Below are 20,970 nucleotides of genomic sequence, written 5' to 3' on the forward strand. Positions count from 1 at the left end.
TTTTAAATTCCGAGATATTTTTAAGATTACAAAAATAAAAAAATATTTGATATATCATAAATCTTTATTTAGTTTCTGAAATTAAATGTGAAATTAAAACAAATGGAAATGAGGAAGTATACAACTTTCTATACTAAGCTAAATTACATTAATGAACTATAATGGTTGTTACAACTTACAACTTGCCATTTATTAGTTTAAATAACCAAAAATTCAAAATTAATTTGAAACAATAAATAAAATAAAAATATTAAAACATTGGAAAAAGAAATATAGGCTTAATAATTGTATACTATATATATTGTCAAGTCTTTTCTTAGTAGACTATCAGAAAGAACAAAATTATATATAGAGTAGTAAGTTTGTACTTGCAGAACCAAAACAGTGCTTTTTTTTTTTCTTCATACAATAAATCCACTAAAATCCTTCACACATTTTCTTCTTTTTTGCCTTTTCTTGCTTACTATAAATAAGTAATAATTTATGCTTTCTATGGTAAAGATCGCGGTGAAGCGAAAAATACTCTTTTTATTATTTTTTAAAATTGAACTTTGAGTATGTAGTCGTGTTTTAAAAGAAATCTTTTATCGATCATATAAGATGTTTGTGTCAATTCAAATTTAGGGCCCGTAAGGCAATATATTTCTCAAATAATATTTGGAAAAAAATTTGGCAAATAATATTTGTTCATACATTTTGTCATTATTTGGCAAATATTTTTGGCAGATATTTCAAATTTTTAAATACTAGTTTTTTTTTCTTGTATTTGTGTCAAATCTCATTATTTGGGATCTTTTAAAAATTGAAATTTTATTCAAAACTTTTATCTTTTACAAAAACACCCTATATAGTTGTTGCGTACATTGTAATACATAATTTTTTACGTTAATTCTAAAATAGTGATAAAATATTCGGTGAATGTTAAATGATAATATAGTTATTGATGAAAATGATGAACAATCGGCTCAAGATAACAAAGTCATGTGTTTTGTCTATTTCACGATCTTGTTGCACTCACTCCAAATTACCATATTGCTCTAGTGTCATGGACATTATTTGTTATTGTTGTAACAAAAATCCAGTTGACTTGTAATAAAAACTTATGGTTAGTTTTGATTTTTTAAAAATTTATTGGTATAAATCATATTATTTTAGAAAAGTGAAATATATTTCCCAAATAGTATGGCCAAACACATGGTGAAATTTCACCCAGATAATATTTACCAAGAATATTTAAAAATCTATTGACCAAACGCTAGATTAATTGAACTCCAATATAAATAATGAAGACGCTAAAATATAGATTATGCGTTTTTCAGAAATTCAATAATTTCATTCTGAAACTTAATTTGAATTAACTTATTTTAAATCACATATAATAATTTAATTTTTAAACTAAAATAATAAAAATAAGCTGAAGACTAATACTTGTATTGATCTTAAGAAATTCATTAACATGTATAATGTGAGACTTTTCATCATCATTTTAATTCTGTCGAACCCCTGTACAAACAATGTTGGAGTGAGAATAGAGATAACGAATTCGAACGAACCCAATAATTTTAATACACATCTTATATTTGACTTAGAAAATCCTATGAATACGTACAAATCACTAATTTAAAACTCAATAGCTCGAAATAACCAGAATTCCAAATTCGCCAGCTTCAATTCCTAGCTCCACCTCTAAAATAGCTAATACCATTCGAATAGTTAAAAGTTGATCTTCTTAAAAAAAAAGGTATATCGGATAAGAATTTTTGTATTCTTAATTTGATATCTCAAATTCAATAATAAGTATAGAATTCATCTTCTTTTATCTCAATAAAAATCGTTCGATTCAAAAAAATAAATTTCATCTAACTTTAATATAAATATCGAATGTTCATTATTTTTTTTCTTTCTCAGTAGGCATATTGCTCACTCTCAAATTCTGAGCTTAAAAAAAAAAAAAACCTCTCTTCTCTCTCTCTCTCTGAGTCCTCTCACTGTCACTGATTTTCTTCATATCATCTCCTCACCTGATTCTCTTACACCAAAAACACAGTACAAAAAAAATTAGTAAACAAAAATATTTGAAAAAACACACATAAACAAACTCAGATAAAGCAAAAGGAGAAACAGAGTTGGTACAAATACCAACAAAATAGACAGACTGATAAAGAACCTGTTTTCTTTTCCTTTACACTCTCTCTCACTTTATTTGTTTGTAGTTTTTTTTTGACTGAAAAAAGACACAATTTTTATTCTTTTACATGAACCAAAATGTTAAATAAATTCATGGGGTTTGCTTAATATATGTGTTGAATCATTTGATTTCACTTTCTTGTTTTTTTTTTTATAATCATCAATGGCTTCCATGTTCTTGGTTTTTGTCTTTTATTTGCTTCTGTTTTACCCTTTTCTTTGTTTTTCATATGAAGCTAGGAATCATGAAGGTAAACAAAAAAGAAAGAACTTCCATTTGCTTATTTTTGAGTTTTTGGTTTTCAAAATTTGATATTTTTTGTTTTGATGTGTAGTTGAAGCTTTAATTGCTATAAGGAGAAGTTTGGATGACCCAAAAGGAGTTTTAAGTAATTGGGATGAAGATTCTGTTGATCCTTGTAGTTGGGCAATGATCAGTTGTTCTTCTGAAAATCTTGTTATTGCACTGTATGTTTAATAGTGTTATTTTTACTTTTTTGAAATTGTATTTTACTATTTGCTAATATTGGTTGTTAAAGATTGAAACTTTTACTGTTTTATCAACTAATAAAGTGTTTTTTTTTTATTGTTTGTAGAGGAGCTCCAAGTCAAGGTTTATCTGGGGTTTTGTCTGGGATGATATCAAATCTTACAAACCTTAAACAAGTGTAAGAGACATTTTTTTAATGTTTTTGTTGTATGTAATTTCAAATTTTGATGACCCCATTTGGTTAAATTTTTTCTTGTATGTTGAAAATTGTGTAGTTTATTGCAAAACAACAATATTTCTGGGCATATTCCAAGAGAGCTAGGGAAACTACCTAATCTTGAAACATTGGATCTGTCTAATAACCATTTCTCTGGTCATGTTCCTGATTCTTTGGGTCTGTTAAAAAGTCTTCAGTATCTGTAAGTGTACTAAACTTTCAAAATTTTCACTTTTGTGTGATTATCAAGATTATGTTTTTAGAGTTGAATGGTCTAAAACACAAATAAAGTAATCATGTTTTTGCGAGTTTGCTACTAATTATATCAACTGCTATTTGTCAAAACATGTGTCACCACTATCTCACAGTCGAGGTGTGTTTTGATTAATAGTTAGTGATGGTTTAAGAAGTAACACATGATAGTTTAGGTAGAAAACGTGCAAAATCATGATACTTCACAAAGTGTGGTTTTTACCATTATCTCTTGTTTTTTGTACCTTTTTTCCTTTGATTGTTGTTTTCTCATGTTAACAAAGTTTATGTGCTATCTTATTCTTTGACTATATGTTTCTTGATGTCTTGTTCTGGGGTTTGTCTTGTAATGGAGTAGAAGGTTGAACAACAACAGCTTGTCTGGTGCTATTCCTCTTTCTTTAGCCAGGGTCCCTCAGCTTGCTTTCTTGTGAGTATTGCTTCTTTAAATCTATGACTTTTGTTTTATTCTTTTGTCTGATTGTCCTGAGAATTGGAATTATCTGGTCACTTTATTGAATCAGCCTTATGTTTTAAAGTTTTTTTTGTTTGAAGGAAATTGAATAGTTTGTTCTGTTAGGGGTGTTATTATATTTTAACTTATTATTCACTTTTATTTTATTTAGTTTAGCGTGATGATGATATGCAATGAACTTAAATGAAAGTGGGGACTCATATCGTCCGACCGACCACAACTTGTTTGAGACTGAGTCGGCGTTATTGTTGTTGTTGAATCGTGTGTTTTGTTTTGTGTAAAGGAAATGAATAGTGTGTTCTGTTCAGGGTTATTATTGTTATTATTATATTCTTGAAATTATATTTCACTTTTATTTAGTCTAGTATGACGATGACATGCAATGAGCTTAAATGAATGTGGTTTTCATATTGCCGATCACAACTTGGTTGAGACTGAGGCGTTGCTGTAGTTGTTGTTTTTATAGTCAAATAGTGTGTTCTGATTTAGTTATCCTCTTATTCTTTCAGGGACTTGTCTTTCAATAATCTGAGTGGACCTATTCCTAAATTTCCTACGAGAACTTTCAAGTATGGATTCTCTGCCCAACTCTTATTATGTTACATTATAATTGTGTTCTTTTGTAAATACAAATCGTCTTGTTTAAGTTCTAATCGTGATTTTTCTTTATTCTTAATGTTTTCGTAGTGTTGTGGGTAACCCTTTGATTTGTGGAAATCACTCTGCTGAGACTTGCTTTGGATCGGTGAACCTGATGCCCCTTTCGTTTGACATTGATTCCACCGGTAAAAGTTTAGAAAAAGTTCTCATGATTTAACAATGTTTAGACATTAATTCGATTTAAATCTTAAACTTCTTTCGATGGTAACCAGGTAAGCGAAACTCGAAAAGACTAGCCATTGCAATGGGACTTAGTATCAGCTTCATTTCTCTTTTCCTCTTAGGATTCGGATTCATAATTTGGAAAAGGAACCAAAACAGGAAACAGTCTATTCTGAAAATTAATGGTGAGTCTTAGTAGCATTTTGTGTATTTGATGACGGTTCAAAGTTACTTAGATTTCGTATTTTTGATCCAGATATGCAAGAGGAGGATCTAGTTAGACTAGGGAATCTCAGAAGCTTCACATTTAAAGAACTTCAACGTGCGACAAACAGTTTCAGCTCCAAGAACATTCTTGGTGCTGGAGGATTTGGCAATGTTTATCGTGGAAAGTTGGGGGATGGTTCGTTGGTCGCGGTGAAACGACTGAAAGATATTAGTGGAACTGCTGGAGAATCACAGTTCCGGACGGAATTGGAGCTAATAAGCTTGGCAGTACATAGAAATTTGCTCAGGTTAATTGGTTATTGTGCTACCCCAAACGAGAGACTTCTCGTGTATCCTTTCATGTCTAATGGTAGTGTGGCATCAAGACTCAGAGGTAAACACCTTGTGTACTCTTTTCGCCTTACACATTCTACTCCTTCGTTTCTATTTGTTTGTCTGATTTTGACTTGACACGACGTTTAAGAAAGTAAATAATGACTTCTGTTATAAAAATTCTTGTTTGTTCGATCAAAGTTCTCAAATTCAACCTTATGATCTTAGACTCTTGAAAAAATGATGGAATGTACAAATTCTTAATCTATTTCTCGCGATGACAGGAAAACCGGCACTAGATTGGAACACTAGGAAGAGAATTGCTATTGGAGCTGCTAGAGGTCTTCTTTACCTTCACGAGCAATGTGATCCGAAGATAATCCACAGAGATGTGAAGGCGGCAAATGTCCTATTGGATGACTTCTGTGAAGCTGTTGTCGGGGACTTTGGCCTTGCAAAGCTCCTCGATCATGCTGACTCTCACGTTACTACAGCTGTTCGTGGAACAGTTGGCCATATTGCACCAGAGTACCTTTCAACCGGTCAATCTTCCGAAAAAACGGATGTGTTTGGATTTGGTATCCTCTTGTTAGAGCTTATAACTGGAATGAGAGCTCTTGAATTGGGAAAAACAGTAAACCAGAAAGGAGCAGTACTTGAATGGGTATGTATGTTTCTTTATTCGTCTATGTTGCTCGAACTCTCCAAATATGTTGCTGCACCCCTGTCGGAGCCTCTAAAAATGCACTACTTTTGAAGACGTCGATACACCTGCATTATCATTTTTGAAGTGTCCGAGCAACCAATATTTCCTTTAAATAAAAGTGAAAAGTGGAGATCCAGTAACATCACTTAGTGATATTTTAACCTCTGTTGGTCGGACTCTTCAATATGTAGACTGTTGCGTGTCGAATCCTCCAAAAAACTAGTAAATAATCCAACACGGATGCAACAACATTTCTGTAGAGTTTGAGCAACGTAGGTTTTAACAGAAAAACTACTGCTTCATAGCAAGTGTGGCTTTATTGCAGGTTAAGAAAATGCAGCATGAGAAGAACGTCGAAGCTCTCATCGACAGAGAGCTCGGGAGCAACTACGACAGGATCGACGTAGGGGAGATGTTGCAAGTGGCTATACTCTGTACTCAATACCTACCGTCTCACCGTCCCAAGATGTCTGAGGTGGTCCGAATGCTCGAAGGCGATGGCCTTGCTGAAAAATGGGCTGCATCTCATAACTATGATGGCTTTTCTCTAACCAAAAACAGTAATAAAACTCAGACCAAACATTCTATGGTGCCTCTTGGATATGATGACCATGATCATGATCATTTGACCATGTTTGGGATGATGGATGATGATTATGACACACATGCCATGGAGCTTTCTGGTCCGAGATAATTGCGAAATATCCACCTGGAGAAGGTACGGTGTACACAAACCTTACCCTTACCTCTTATGGGGTAGAAATGCTATTTCCGATGACGCTCGGTTCGTAATCGAATAATATCCAAGAGGAAAAGAAATTGAACATAGGTATCTAATTCTTTTTCAAATTTTTACAAGTTAGTACCACTATTAATTCTTACCAAAAAGCATGTTGGTGAAGAAAAGAAAGGTTTTTTTTTCTGGATTTGTTGGTTTTCTTTAGATGATGTGAAAATAGGAGTTTGCTATGTTTGATAAAAGAACACTTTTAGGAGTTTATGGAACTAATGTAAATAACCCTTTTCATCAAAAGTATTAATCTTTATGAGTAAATATTTGCATTTTTGTTTTTTAGTTAATTTTAAAAGAAATGATTTATTTATGTACTTGAGAGGTTTTGGCCAAAATTTTTTTTAAACTATATTCAAAAATTAAACTACACTCTTAAAATATTTAAAAATGAACAAGTATCATTCTTAACAAAAAAAAAACTTGCTTAAATATTTAAAAGTGAACAAGTATCATTCTTAGCCAAAAAAAACATGCTTGAAAATTTAAGAGTGAACATGAGCCATCAACAAAGTTTTTCCATATAATTTCATTAAAAAAACATATTAAAATTTTTAGATAATATTGCCGAAACAACAAAAATATTTGAAAGGTATGAGGATTATACATGATCTGTTTTTCTTTATTATTTAGTAACCGAAAGAAGTTGGAACTTAATTATCTTTACGTTTTTCATAGTCAAACCGTATTTAGATAAATAATCTTTGGCCAATCTAAAATTGATTTTTTTCCTTTTTAGGTTTAATCCGTTCTAAAAAGAATGACATAATTCTATATTAAATAACAACTTAACTATAAAAATTCTATTTTACTCTTAATGAAATATTTACAGCCGGACAAATTTCTATCGTTTATTTGAGACTATCAATTTTAAAAGTCATCCGTTCGTTCTTAAATTCCATGCAGCGTCACAATACTGCTTCACAAAGGAGTATTTGTTTTGTATAACTTGAGCACTTGTTTTTACAAAGAGATTTGTATTGCTTTTGGAAAATTGTTTTTACACTTTATTTGAGTATTGCTTGATTGAATTACAAATGAGAGTCCATTTATTTATACTATAATTTTAGATGCTAAAATCTAAATAAAAATTACTACACAAGTCCCTACATATTTACAATGTAGTCCTTCTTCTAGAATTCTCTACAACACTAGAGTATTCTAAAGCATTCCAAGATATATTCTAGGGTATTCTAGAGTCTTCCCCAAATCTATCCACAATTCTAGTTCTCATATATTTATGCCTTACCTCAATGACAAAGTAACGGGTCATGACAAATAGCTCACCTCCTTGAACATTAATCTCCGCAACTGCAATAATAAGAGGTTATTTGTATTTCTCGGAAATCCCCGCCTACGTCACCATTTAATATTTCTTGACTTACTATTGGTCAAACCACCTGGGCACTAGGCCCAATGTGAGTTGGATCACTTAGCCACGCGTCTTATGGAATTATTTGTCACTGAAAGTTATAATCCACTTAGAAACTTATTATTTTTCTATTGAAATTTCTCATTGAGAAATGGTCAGATAATTTAATTATATCGGTGAGAGAAGAAAAAATTAACAATATTTTCACGTAAAGAAACTAGAAAACTTTTCAATATTTCATCATCATGCATTTTCCCAGTGAGCGTAACGGAAAAATTATTTTTTTAATGCAAATTTCTAATTGATTTGCGGTGAAATTTTAGAAATTCATAAATGACAATGAATGATCTACTCTTTTATCTTTTTCAATCTTTTTCCCACTAGAATCTCAAAATTTAGAACAAAGAGACTTAGCAACCAACTTCAATATAAGATCACATTATTATAAATTTTGATTTGGTTATTTATTTGAGATTACGGAATTACAAATTGAAATGCTGGTAAATACAAAAGTTACCTATTATTTATTAATTTAACCTAAATACAAAAAAATCGCATCGTCATCCTAAAAAATGGGTCCTATGTATCTGAATTAATCGAGATCTAATATTGATACCTCATGCCGTTAGGTCCTTAATGTTAGATGTCATTGATTTCAATCTAAATACAAAAATAAATTAAAATATGTCGTCATACTAAAAAATGGGCCTTTATATATTTGGATTAGCTGAGATCCAATATAAATATTAAACACCCTTTATTTAGATGTCTCAAATTTCTATATGATTACAGAAAAAAAATGTTTTTGGTCCTAAAAATTGAACCCTATATGCGTATTTAAATTAATCGAGATCGAATATAAATACTGGACACTCTTAAATTAGATATCTCAAATCAATTTGAATACAAACAAACTAATATTATCGTCCTAAAACATAAGCCCTACAAGACACCATGAAATTTTTATATATTTACATTTTCTATCTCTCAAAAGTGAATCCTAAAAATTGTTGGGTAAATATATGTAATCGCAATTAATGAAAGATAAAACTTAACCTAATTTGCTCATACATTTGAAAATCTTTTGCTGAAAAATTTAAATTAATTATAACATAAGATATTGAAATAAACATATGATAATATGCAAAGAAAATTTAAATTATCGCACTCAAAGTTATGTTTAAGTTTGTCGAAGTTTGGTCATAATTTAAAAATATTTGCGTCTTATAACTTGTATGTATTACAACAAAGTTATTATTAATATTTAGAACATATCATTATTTTCTTAAGTTTAAACTTCAAGTTTTAATTAGATTACGATAAATTTAATGTAACATTTTAAAACTTTAAACTAAACTATTTAAACCTATCATATATCAACATGGGTTTTGAAAACAAAAATCAAGGTGTTGTATTGCAATAAATGGTTAACATTTTTGTTTAACTTAAAAGAATTTCCCCCAAATTTTATAATAAAGTATCGATTATTTCCATACATTACAAACTATAAACACATATAATAAACTAGTTATATAGTGAACGTAAATATTTTTGGACACATTTCAATCAAATTTGCAATCTAGTTTCAGAATCCAATTGAAAAATGACTTCAACTTTTCACTAAATCCATATTATTTTTGAGTCAAATAACAATCCATATTATTTTTGAGCTAAATAAAAATACAGATTTACATTAATAATTAAAAAATTCACAACAATTAATATAGTTTCTTTGACATTATAAAATCCGTTTTAGATATGACTTTTAATTTTAATTCCACATTTTATAGTTGATGCTTTGTTATTTTGAATTTTCGTAGTATTTATTTATATCTTGTAATTATTTTGAATAAAAATCAATGATCGATATAAAAAATGTTTTAAGTATGCGCCTCTTCACATTAAATTTGTGCAAACTAAAGTAATTAACAACTTAAATATCTAAAAATAATATTAAAATTTAATCACCTTTCTAAATTTTACTTACATCACATAAATTAAAATAAAATAAAAATAAAATATTAAGCTCGTGCAACACACGTGTACCTATGTCTAGTAAGATATAAGAAAGAAATACACAAGGAAAGGATACCTTTGTATCGAATCAAAGTTAGACATTTATTGTACTCTTTGTAATTTTTGAATTTTCACAACTCACAATGGTGAATTAGGAACACCCATTTATAGTAGCGCAAAAGGCTATATAAGAAAATATAAGAAATAATCAATATTTATAGATTGAATCACGAGGAATTTAAGGTATATGAACACTTATTTATGACACGAGCGAAAGATATATATATATATATATATATAAAAATGAAAAGAAATTGAGGTAAAAAATATTTATACATTGAATCACGAGAAATTTGAAGTTTAAAAACACTCATTTATAACAGTGGTGGAAAAGGAATATGTGAAAGTACAAGAAAATTAAGGTAAAAAACATTTATAAAAAATTCACGAAACATGTCTTGACTAAAATATTTTAAAATAGAATCGTCAAAATGAATTTGATAGGTGAAATTAATTCAAGTCAAATTATTAGTTTGGTGTGGTTAAACGGCCGTTTTCCACGCCCATTTAGAACTAAAATTCTTTAGAAGTTAACACGTTTCCAATAAAATTACAAATGACTAATTTGAGCCAAATAACAATACAAACTTACGATAATAATTTTAAAAAATTATAAAAATTAAATTGGTGAAATCTAATAGAGAAACAACACAAAAGAAAAAAGAAAAATTATATATATTCTTGTGTTCATGAACTATGGAACATGAAACTACTTATTACTAGAAAATAAATATCGATATCGACAATACTTAGTCAAATCTCTCGAATTTTAATTTGAATACAAAAATAATGTCATTATCCTAAATAATAAGCCCTATATTCATATCTGAATTAGTCAAAATCTATGGTAGCTATCTGAAACCTTATAATTAAATGTCTTCAAATTTTAATCTAGATATAAAAAACTTATATCACCACCCTTAAAAATATATGTATTATACATGTATTTAAATTTATCGAGCTTCGTATAATTAGCGGGTACGTTTAAGAAAAATAAAACAAAAATAAAACTATTTAAACTCTGTTTACTGCATCTTCAATCCTTCTCTGCAAATTTATTCTTTTTTTAAAAAATAAAAAATAAAAACTTCAGAATCAGATGGCAAATCAACCCTCTTCTTACCCAATTCTTTGTGCTTCCTTCAATCAAGACAACAGGTAATACTCAATTTTACCAGATTTTTTTTTTTTTGGTATTAATGATTTATCAATCTTGATTTAGCTTTTTGTTGTAATATTTTTTTTTAATTTTTTTTTGTTGCTTTATTTAGTTGCTTTGCTATTGGAACAAGGGAAGGGTTCAAAATTTTTGATTGTAATACTGGAAGACTACTTTATGAAAGAGGTAAGTAGCGATCTGTTTGTTTTTTTTTTTTTTTTTGATTTTTTTGTTCAGTATTTAGTTATGAGCTAAAAAGGGTTTCTTTAAAGCTTATAAAGTTTTGATTTTGATTTGTATATTTTGGAGAAATTAGGAAGTTTAGTTGTTTTCTTGTAAAGATGTAGCTAGGAGGAAATTCAGATAAAAATGGTATCTTTATTTGAATGGTATAGCTGACTCGAACTTGTTTGAGATTGATGTGTAGTTATTGTTGTCTTGTTGGTTCTTTGTAGTTGATAAATCAATATCCAGCTGAAAAGTTGAGTGAATTAGTGTCAAAATGGAACATATGTGATATAACAATCTTTAAAGTTATGATCTTTTTCGTTTCATTTGTGTTACAAAGTTCGGGGTACAAGTTAGCTTTAATGTCCTAACAAATGGTTTTTTTTGGGTAGTTGCTGGAGCATTTATTATAGTAGAAATGTTGTTTAGCTCAAGCCTTCTCGCAATTGTTGGAGCTGGTGAACAGGTTCTGTAATTTACCAAACTCTGATTGTAGTCCTTTTAACTATTCATTGATCTACTGGATTTCTGATCAGTTTCTTACTACTTGTGTCATTTCAACAGCCGTCGTTGTCGCCTCGAAGACTGTGTTTGTTTAATACTGTGACTGGAGTAGCTCTTGAGGAATTAAACTTCTTAACTTCTATCCTTGCTGTTCGCATGAATAAGAAAAGGTAAACTACATTTGACTCGTTGAACATTCTCGTTGTTTTTTTTTATTTGTATGACGTTTTGCATTCAGAGTTTGATGTTTTTGAGGAATAAACTTTTTTTATTCAAATAAAGTTGTACATCAGATCGAATGGAGCTATACTCCTGCGGGTTCATTGCTGAATGAGTTAAGAAATTCCAAGGGCCTAGAAAGTGGAATCTATTCTATCCATAATGACAATCCATTCATACTTTTAGTCCCTCCCTTTCAATTTTGTTTGTCTCATTTTGACTAGTCACCGAGTTTAAGAAAGTAAGAGGACTTTTGAATCTTATAGTCTTAAACAAAAGATATGTGAAATATACCAGAAGTCTTCTCCATATCTTTATCTTAATTAAAAAAATTAAACAATCGATAAGAATTCATTTTGAAATGTGCAGACAACAGTCTCATCCTGGCTGAGATGCAAAGCAATCTCCTTTATATGTCAGATATCCTTTTTTCACTGCCCTAAGTGAGAGCCACTGGCGGTGCTTAGCTCATTCTGCTAGCTGATACTACATTTTTGTTGTCATTGAACTGACAATTGTTACTATCATTAGTATGAGTCTTGAGATCATACTAATTAAAACTTCCTGTTGCAACAAAGACTTACACACTCCCTCCGTTTCAATTTGTTTGTCTAGTTTTGACTTGGCATAGAGTTTTAGAAAGTAACTAAGATTTTTTTTTTGATAACTAATATGTAGAATGTACCGAAATGCCCTTTAATCGTGTGGTCTTAAATGTGTCATGTGGAAAGTTAGAATTAACGAGTTTTCAGGAATTGGAAAGACACATTTTTTGAAGGGGCTAAAAAGGAGAGTAAGGCAGAATTGTTTTTTCTTGTGGTAGGATTCTTTTTCCCTGTATTATGAACTGTGCACTTTGATTCTGAATCAGAACAGAAGGATATATTTGGTCTTTGTAACTTGATTGTTAATGCCAAGCAATTCTTTTGTCAATCACTCAGTCTCCGCAGAAAGGCTATCAGTACTCCGCCGCATAACACATTTGCTCTTTTGTTTTGGGTTCTGCATAATTGTATTAAACAGTGTTTGTGTGGAAATAAGCATGTCAATTAGTTCAACAAAAAAAAAAGAGAACTTTTGTCAATCTTCATTAACGACTCATATTTTATTATTTTCCCTTGGCGAATCTTTTTCAAACAGTGTCCTCGAATTTGCAGATTGATTGTCATATTGCAGGAGAAGACATTTATTTATGATATAAATAGTCTTAAGATACTGGACACAATTGATACGGTGCCGAATCCAAAAGGTCTGTTTGGATGTTTCTTGTTCAAGTTTTAATGGCTCACTGCCAATCTTGTTTTCTAGATGGATTAGAACATGACTCGAATAATATTCGAGATGACATTCCCCACCCCTCTTAAAAATATCAACAGAAAAGGAAAGAATAAAAGAACTCACTGTGTTATACCTTTCAAGTTTTTGTTTAATGAGTGGATGCTATAACATTTCCAGTTGGCCTTGCACATTTTCTTATCAACGAGTTCTTGTTTCAATTTTCAGGACTTTGTGCATTTTCACCCAGCTTGGATGGTTCATTTCTGGCTCTTCCAGCAAGTACAACCAAAGGATCTTTGGTAGTCTATAATGTTTCCGATCTCCGTTTGCACTGTGAGGTCGTGTTTCTTACTTGTATGTATTGATATTACGCAATCATCTATAACAAGATCAATGGGTTTGAGATGTTATACATCATAATTTTGAAGAGTTCAGCATTTTCCTAGCTTTAAACCAACTATTTTAGCAGCATTTTCTCTTTCTTTTCCTTTACAAGATGGAGGGGTCTTATCTTATCTCGGTTGCTGTTATTAAATGTAGATAGATGCTCATCGCTCACCATTGGCAGTCTTGAGTCTTTCATCAGGTGGAACTCACATTGCAACAGCATCTGAACAAGGGACCATGATCAGAATTCATCTCGTTTCAGATGCAACTAAGGTGAACCCTCAAGCAAATTTGTATCTAAATGTGATACTAATAAGCACTCCTTCCGTTTCAATTTGTTTGTCTTACTTTTTTTTTTGGCAACTCTTTACTTCTAACTTTCCACCGTGCATGCATAAGACCACAAAATTAAATAAAATTTTGGTACATTCTACATATCTTTAATTTAAGAACAAGATTCAAAAGTCCGTTTATATTCTTAAACTTTGTGCCAAGTCAAAACTAAACAAACAAATTGAAAGAGAGGGACAATGTTCGAACTGCCAAGTAAACTGCAAAGTCATGTATGAAGTTTACTTTGTACAAGTGGTCTAACATTGTACGGAGTTTTCTTAAACTTCATACCAAGTCAAAACCAGACAAACATTGAAAAGAGATGAACTATGTATGAAATAGTTCACTTTGCAGTTCCAACAAATAGACTTTACCTTTCTTTCTAAAAAATATCAAGTCCTATTTGGGAAAAATGAGAACTATAAACGGGTCATTAAAGTAATTACCGTATCAAAAAAATTAGGTAGCTACCTAGTGAGGAAGTACTGTTTCACTTGCGGTATGTTATGTTACCTGTCATTACATTGTTGGTAATTGATGCTTTTGTGTTACAACTTCACTTGAGTTATGTCTTCTGATTGATTGTTATATTAATATCTTAATGGATCTGATCGTGTCCATTTGCAGTCATATAGCTTCAGGAGAGGATCGTACTCTTCAAATATCTTTTCTTTGTCATTCGCGCCAGCGACAGAACTTCCAGATATTCTTCTTGCAACTAGTTCTTCTGGTTCTGTTCATGTTTTCTCTTTGGGTTCACCCCCAAATCAAAGGTGAGAACATCTTTTAGGATTGTATAAGCAGCTCGAATCCGAACATTGGCTTGAGAGCAAGCAATTTATATCTTTGTTTCCCTTTCTCATCCTCTTTTCACTTTCTTGTCTTCTTTTAGAATATAATTGACGGGCTCATTTGGCTATTAGAATTTTTCACCTTTTTCCCGGAATTAGTTCAGCATGCACATTTCTATTTCGTAATCCAAGAATTAGACCTAATTTAATTTGCTTTTTTTGTTGCCCTTCTTACTTCTACTGTAAATTGTACAAGGTCTTCTGGTCTTCTAGGATCAATAAAAGTACCTCATACTATTAACGATGCCCTGGATCCTGCTCAGCATTGTATATTGCATCACGCTGTCCCCGCTGGAGTGAGAAGGTATTGTATTCAATCCACACATTATATCAACTAAATTTGGTGTTTTTTACATATACTAAATTGGCACAAGTATTTGCAACTTTTAATACGTATTTAACAAAGGCAAGTTAAGTCTTCTGTTTAAATTCAAGTTGTCTATCTTCAGACTGGACGTTTATTAGCCTGCTTTTCTATCTATATGAAATAAATCTCGGTGAAATTCTCTCATCAAACTTTTTTCCGTAAATACTATCATGCAGTAATACGTTGATCCGCAAAATAGAGAAATTTGAGGAGACAGCAACACCTGAACACGTGGTACTAAGGTGAGAAAAAGTGATTGCTTATCCATTTATGTGGTACGTAGTTAATTATTGTGCATCTATCTGGGACTGTGTTGATTATTATTAAGCAACTTCCAAATTTTCAACGTCCGTAGAAATTTTGAAGGTCTTTTTTGGGGTTTATATAATGTTCGCCCTGGTTTTGTGATAAAATTTTCACTAGTATGATAAGTTTCTAGCAATGAGCTACCGAAGTGCCAATTCTATTGTTGCATTACAAGTCTCAGTAAATTCTCTTTGGAATTCTAACTCATCTATCTACTTTGATCCTGTAGAGCCACTATACCTATGATCACCTATGGCGGATACTTCCTGGAGTACGTCTACAACGTCAACCATCAGAACAAGTCTTCGTGGACCTTGGAACGAGAATTCAATCTTCTATCAGCAGAAACATCCTCGTTACCATGAAACTAAACACTCTCCATGCACCAAATGTAAGCTTCTTCGAACTTTAAAGCTGAAACTGCAGCACGTCCTGCTCGAGTTGCCATCCTATCGATTAATGTACATTTCAGGAAGAAATGCTCCTTGGCTTGTCCAGTAGAGAACACAAATGACAATTTGTCCAAAAATGTATATGTTATGTGCATATAACTCTAATTTTCTGCATCTATGTAACACAATTGTATAGTCAGAAGAAAACTGAAAATTGTTAAATTTATGCAAGTTCATTGTAACAATATTAGTCTTGTTATACATTGAAATGTAAATTTACTTGTGTTCTTAATCAGTTGTTGTCGTTGTGTGATCAGGAGGTTATGTGTTGCGGTCGATAGCTACAAGAATTAACATAAATATCATTTATAATATGTTTTATGTATGCAATCTCAATGACTACTTCGTGTCGCTCGGGCTCTCTAAAATGTTGAGTCGTATTATGTATGTATTATATTCTTCAAAAATATACTATTTATGGAGAATTCAACACTCACCTGATATCATTTGTGTAGAAATTTAGACTAACATACGCGAGATATTACGAGTGGTACGTGAAACTTCTAAAATTCAAAACAGTGCATATTTAGACGGGTATCAACTGTTATGTCATTTATTTTGAGTTATTACAAACATATATAGTCAAAACACGTGTGTCAAAGCTCGACACTAATCAACCTATTATTATCGTGAGAGAATTCATAACATGTCGCAATAAAAGTTTGATTCGAAAATCTATAAAAATAATACCAAGGAACAATTGACATGTAATAGCCAAGTGTTTGATTTCTATTTAAAGAAAAAAAATAAAAGAATAAAATATCTCTAGAGGGAGTAAATTGTAAATTCACAAAAAGAAAAGTCAATATTTTAATATATTTTCATTGTGGGCCCTTATAAAATAACTATATATAAATAAGAGCCCCTCCATTTTCTCAAAAATTTCATAAACTGCCGTGTCAGTCTTTTCTTTCATCTCTATTGATCTGCAGATTTTTTTTTTTCATCTCTCTCGAATATAAGGTACGTTAGCTAAAATAATTTTCGATTTTTTTTTTAGTTTGAATGTTGAATTTTGTGTTTATTTTTCGAATATTGATGAGTGATTTGTTAGTTTTTTGATATAATTTTTGGTTATTTGAGGCATGAATTGATAGATCGAATTTTGTGATTTTTTTTTTTGGTTTATATTATGAAACTGAAAATTTAAGCTAAATAGTACTGTATGATTTATTTTTATTGGAGAAAATACTGTATTTTTTTCTCTCTGCGAAAGCTGATATTTGTGTTGATTTTTCGCGATATAAATGAGTGATTTATTTGTTTATATGTTTTGATTTTTTGGTTATTTGAGGTATGATCGATCTAGATAGATGAAGCATTTGTATTGATTTATATTTTTATCTATGTGTCATGTGTTTTTTTTTTTGTGTGTGGGTGGTTTGGATTGTTATTCGTTCAGCTGATCTATCGAAAATAATCTCTCTACCTTTTAACGGGTAAGTAAGTACACACTACCCTACTTAGACTCCACCTGTGAGATTGCGTTTGTTTTTGTTGTTGTTTGGGATTATCAGATTATGAAGTTTTTGATTTGAACTAGATGTTATGATATAATCTACGTTATGTGTGTTGGCGAAGCTTGCTTTTCGATCTTTTTTTGTGTATGAAAAGGTGAAATTTGTGTTCCCTTTTCCCATATAATGAGTGATATATTCGTTTTTTTCCCTTTTTTTATTATAATATTTGGTTATTTAAGGTATGATCGATCTAACTAATTGAAGCATCGAGCAATGCGGTTATCTATAGATTCTGTGTATGTATGTTTCCTTTCTTTTTGTTTGGTTTGGATTTTGAAAGTGATGGTTTAAGCTAGATAAGAGTACTATATGATCTACTTCATGTTAGTTACTTCAATAAGGTGTGTTTGCTGAACTCCCGTTTTCGATTTTTTTTTTTGGTTTGAAACTTGTAATTTGTGTTTTCTTTTTACATATTGACGAGTGATTTATTCGATTGTTATTTATCATTTTTATTGTTGTTTGTCGTTATTTGAGGTATGATAAATCTAACTACGTGAAGTATCTGTATGATTTACGTTATTATCTATGGATGCTGTGTTTTTTTTGGTCTTGTTTGGATTATGAAACTGATTGCTTAAACTAGATATTATTGTATAAATCAAATTTATGGTAGTTACTTTTATTGGAGAATTTGCTGATTTTTTTCTAAAGAAAGTGAATCTTACACGCTATAATTGAACACTCGTTGTGATTAATGAAATTTGTTATGTAGATTAACCCCTGTGAAGAACTTATTTTGTCACTGTAACACTAGGCCGTGTTAAAATAGTAAACTAGCGAAGATTATCAATGAGAATAGATGTTTAATTGTGTGAGTACAAAATTGGATGCTTTACAAAGCTTGGTTGTGGAGGTGGGGAAAGTTGGATTGTTACAAAGCTTGTCGAAGTTCCTATATTAACTTCTAAAGGGATATTGTAGCTTTACCCGAAAATAATAAAGTTGTTCTGCCCGTCATAAGTTTAGCACTCGATAGATGTCAATTGATTTGTTTATTTGATGGTTTGGCATTTGTTTTTTACTTGGTGTTAGCTCTACTTACGTGAGTCTTTCGACTAATCTGAGGATCGTTGAACTACAGGTTGATATTCAGTGATGGCTGACAGTCACGATAATGATAAGAATATCGAGATATGGAAGATCAAGAAACTTATAAAGGCACTCGAAGCTGCTCGAGGCAATGGTACCAGCATGATTTCTCTAATCATGCCTCCACGGGATCAAGTATCTAGGGTCACTAAGATGCTTGGAGATGAGTTTGGAACTGCGTCAAACATCAAAAGTAGAGTGAATCGTCAATCTGTGCTGGGTGCAATCACATCTGCTCAGCAGAGACTTAAACTCTACAATAAGGTTCCACCAAACGGGCTTGTGCTTTATACCGGAACAATCATAACTGAAGATGGGAAAGAGAAGAAGGTTACAATTGATTTTGAGCCCTTCAGGCCCATTAACGCTTCTCTATATCTTTGTGATAACAAATTCCATACAGAAGCCCTGAATGAACTTCTGGAATCCGATGACAAGTTCGGGTTCATTGTGATGGATGGGAATGGGACACTTTTTGGGACATTGAGTGGCAATACCAGGGAGGTCCTTCACAAGTTTAGTGTTGATCTGCCCAAAAAACATGGAAGAGGAGGTCAGTCTGCACTGCGTTTTGCTCGTCTTCGGATGGAGAAACGTCACAACTATGTGAGGAAAACAGCCGAACTTGCAACCCAATTTTATATTAATCCTGCTACCAGCCAGCCCAATGTTTCAGGCTTGATATTAGCTGGATCAGCTGACTTTAAGACGGAGCTTAGCCAGTCTGATATGTTTGATCCTCGTCTTCAGGCAAAGATTTTAAATGTGGTCGATGTTTCGTATGGAGGGGAGAACGGTTTCAATCAAGCAATTGAGCTGTCTGCCGAGGTCTTGGCCAATGTGAAATTTATACAAGAGAAGAAATTGATAGGTAAGTATTTTGAGGAGATCAGTCAGGACACCGGGAAGTATGTTTTTGGGGTTGATGATACCTTGAAGGTTCTGGAAATGGGTGCTATTGAGACCTTAATTGTGTGGGAAAATCTAGACATTAATAGGTATGTGCTGAAAAATAACACCTCCGGAGAAACAATCATCAAGCACTTGAACAAGGAGCAAGACACTGTCCAAAGTAACTTCCGTGATCCTGATACAAATGCTGAATTAGAAGTTCAGGATAAATTGTCATTACTTGAGTGGTTTGCGAATGAGTACAGGAAATTTGGTTGTAGTTTGGAGTTCGTTACCAATAAATCACAGGAAGGATCTCAGTTTTGCCGTGGTTTTGGTGGCATTGGAGGAATTCTCCGTTACCAGCTTGATGTTAGAGCTTTTGATGAACTTTCTGATGATGGTGAAGTTTACGAAGACTCTGAATAGCAATTAAGTAACTTCACAAATACCAGTGCAGGAGTGGAGCAGGAAGCCTGTACTGGTGCGCGAGGGCTCTCGCCTTACTCAGCTGCTCATGTGCTTAACAAAAAATTACTCGGAGATCTTCAGGTCTGTGGGCAGAGACGTTATTTTGTCCTTGAATGTGAAGTTTAAAAGTAAAGAAAACTTTGATGATCTAACTACCTATCATCTTTATGTGCAACATATCTCCGGGTGATTAGAAGTATTTGCCTTATTTTGTTTCTAATATGATTTTATTTTTCCTGGTTTACTAGATTGACGACCTGCATGAAGTGAAGTATCCAGTAATTTCTTCGAGCTTGTCTGTTCTTTATGAAGATCACTTCTATTTCATAAATTCTGTTCCCAGAGTCAAGCAGGAAGGTTGCATTGGTGAGCGAGGGCTCGCCCCTGATTTGGCCACTCATGTGGTAGCAATAAATCACTGAAAACTCTTCATCAGGTCAGTTTGCAGAGACAGAGTCTTTTCATTGAATGTAAAGTTGCAATTGTCTTGGCACTTAGCGGTTTAGATCTCCTTTGATCGAGCAACTTACCTTCTCGAAGATTATAAATACACGCACATCTTCCTTCCTAATATTTTTCTCTTTTTCGTGGCTAACTAGATGGATGATGACCTGCGTGAAGAAATGAAATTGCTAGTAATTTCTTTGCATTTGTCTAAGGTATCAGATTGTCTGAAGTAGCGCGGCTGTAGTGTAGCAGCTATGCAAGAACTTAATCTGCATTTCGTTGTAGTTTCAGGGAGCAGAGAGCTATACGTATGCCATGCTCTCCGCGGAGGGTGAAATGCCAGAGTTACAATCATATTATCTACTACCAAGTTAGTACCCTAAGTACTATTAGTATCATATTATCAGTGTGATTTTGCTCAAACCAGTACTGTGTAATGAAATGACTATGTAATGTTGCGTGATTTATATGATTAGTATGTCTTGTGATCGACCTATTTCCGCGCTATGAATAAAACTATCATGATGTTATTGACAAA

The 20,970-nt window shown here is 31.9% G+C and overlaps 3 protein-coding genes across 5 annotated transcripts; all 3 read left to right on the forward strand.

Moving 5' to 3' along the window:
- The first annotated feature begins 1,896 nt into the window (after positions 1-1,896).
- On the forward strand, positions 1,897-6,743 carry LOC101254706 (probable LRR receptor-like serine/threonine-protein kinase At4g30520). The gene is made up of 11 exons (XM_004242584.5): positions 1,897-2,438; positions 2,523-2,655; positions 2,784-2,855; positions 2,953-3,096; positions 3,505-3,576; positions 4,131-4,190; positions 4,309-4,406; positions 4,494-4,628; positions 4,700-5,044; positions 5,268-5,647; positions 6,015-6,743. Exons 1-11 carry the CDS (start codon positions 2,351-2,353, stop codon positions 6,381-6,383), a joined length of 1,896 nt encoding a protein of 631 aa, XP_004242632.2. The 5' UTR covers positions 1,897-2,350; the 3' UTR covers positions 6,384-6,743.
- Positions 6,744-10,835: 4,092 nt separating this feature from the next.
- LOC101255009 (autophagy-related protein 18b) lies at positions 10,836-16,243 on the forward strand. Its single transcript, XM_004242585.5, has 11 exons — positions 10,836-11,085; positions 11,199-11,272; positions 11,707-11,780; positions 11,879-11,988; positions 13,195-13,286; positions 13,541-13,653; positions 13,856-13,975; positions 14,663-14,808; positions 15,083-15,190; positions 15,430-15,495; positions 15,789-16,243. The coding sequence occupies exons 1-11, from the start codon at positions 11,027-11,029 to the stop codon at positions 15,922-15,924; spliced, it is 1,098 nt and encodes a 365-aa protein (XP_004242633.2). The 5' UTR covers positions 10,836-11,026; the 3' UTR covers positions 15,925-16,243.
- A 645-nt stretch (positions 16,244-16,888) lies between these two features.
- On the forward strand, positions 16,889-20,970 carry LOC101255309 (eukaryotic peptide chain release factor subunit 1-3-like). 3 transcript variants are annotated; one of them, XM_069299835.1, is made up of 5 exons: positions 16,889-16,974; positions 18,616-20,066; positions 20,234-20,421; positions 20,585-20,644; positions 20,718-20,970. In XM_069299835.1, exon 2 carries the CDS (start codon positions 18,630-18,632, stop codon positions 19,941-19,943), a length of 1,314 nt encoding a protein of 437 aa, XP_069155936.1. In that variant the 5' UTR covers positions 16,889-16,974; positions 18,616-18,629; the 3' UTR covers positions 19,944-20,066; positions 20,234-20,421; positions 20,585-20,644; positions 20,718-20,970. The 3 variants fall into 3 exon arrangements, with proteins under 3 accessions (XP_069155936.1, XP_010323215.1, XP_004242634.1); XM_010324913.4 differs by having other exon boundaries at positions 20,234-20,485; positions 20,585-20,970; XM_004242586.5 differs by having other exon boundaries at positions 20,585-20,970.

This window comes from Solanum lycopersicum, chromosome 7 (assembly GCF_036512215.1).
Source record: "Solanum lycopersicum chromosome 7, SLM_r2.1".
Taxonomy (NCBI): Eukaryota; Viridiplantae; Streptophyta; class Magnoliopsida; order Solanales; family Solanaceae; genus Solanum; species Solanum lycopersicum.

Excerpts from the sequence above, each read along its gene's own strand:
- LOC101254706 (XM_004242584.5), top strand. The coding sequence starts at position 2,351 with ATGGCTTCCATGTTCTTGGTTTTTGTCTTTTATTTGCTTCTGTTTTAC. Across the intron at positions 3,097-3,504 it reads TTAAAAAGTCTTCAGTATCT|AAGGTTGAACAACAACAGCT; the intron begins GTAAGTGTACTA and ends GTAATGGAGTAG. Across the intron at positions 3,577-4,130 it reads GTCCCTCAGCTTGCTTTCTT|GGACTTGTCTTTCAATAATC; the intron begins GTGAGTATTGCT and ends TTATTCTTTCAG.
- LOC101255009 (XM_004242585.5), top strand. The coding sequence starts at position 11,027 with ATGGCAAATCAACCCTCTTCTTACCCAATTCTTTGTGCTTCCTTCAAT. Across the intron at positions 11,989-13,194 it reads GTTCGCATGAATAAGAAAAG|ATTGATTGTCATATTGCAGG; the intron begins GTAAACTACATT and ends TCGAATTTGCAG. Across the intron at positions 14,809-15,082 it reads GGTTCACCCCCAAATCAAAG|GTCTTCTGGTCTTCTAGGAT; the intron begins GTGAGAACATCT and ends AAATTGTACAAG.
- LOC101255309 (XM_010324913.4), top strand. The coding sequence starts at position 18,630 with ATGGCTGACAGTCACGATAATGATAAGAATATCGAGATATGGAAGATC.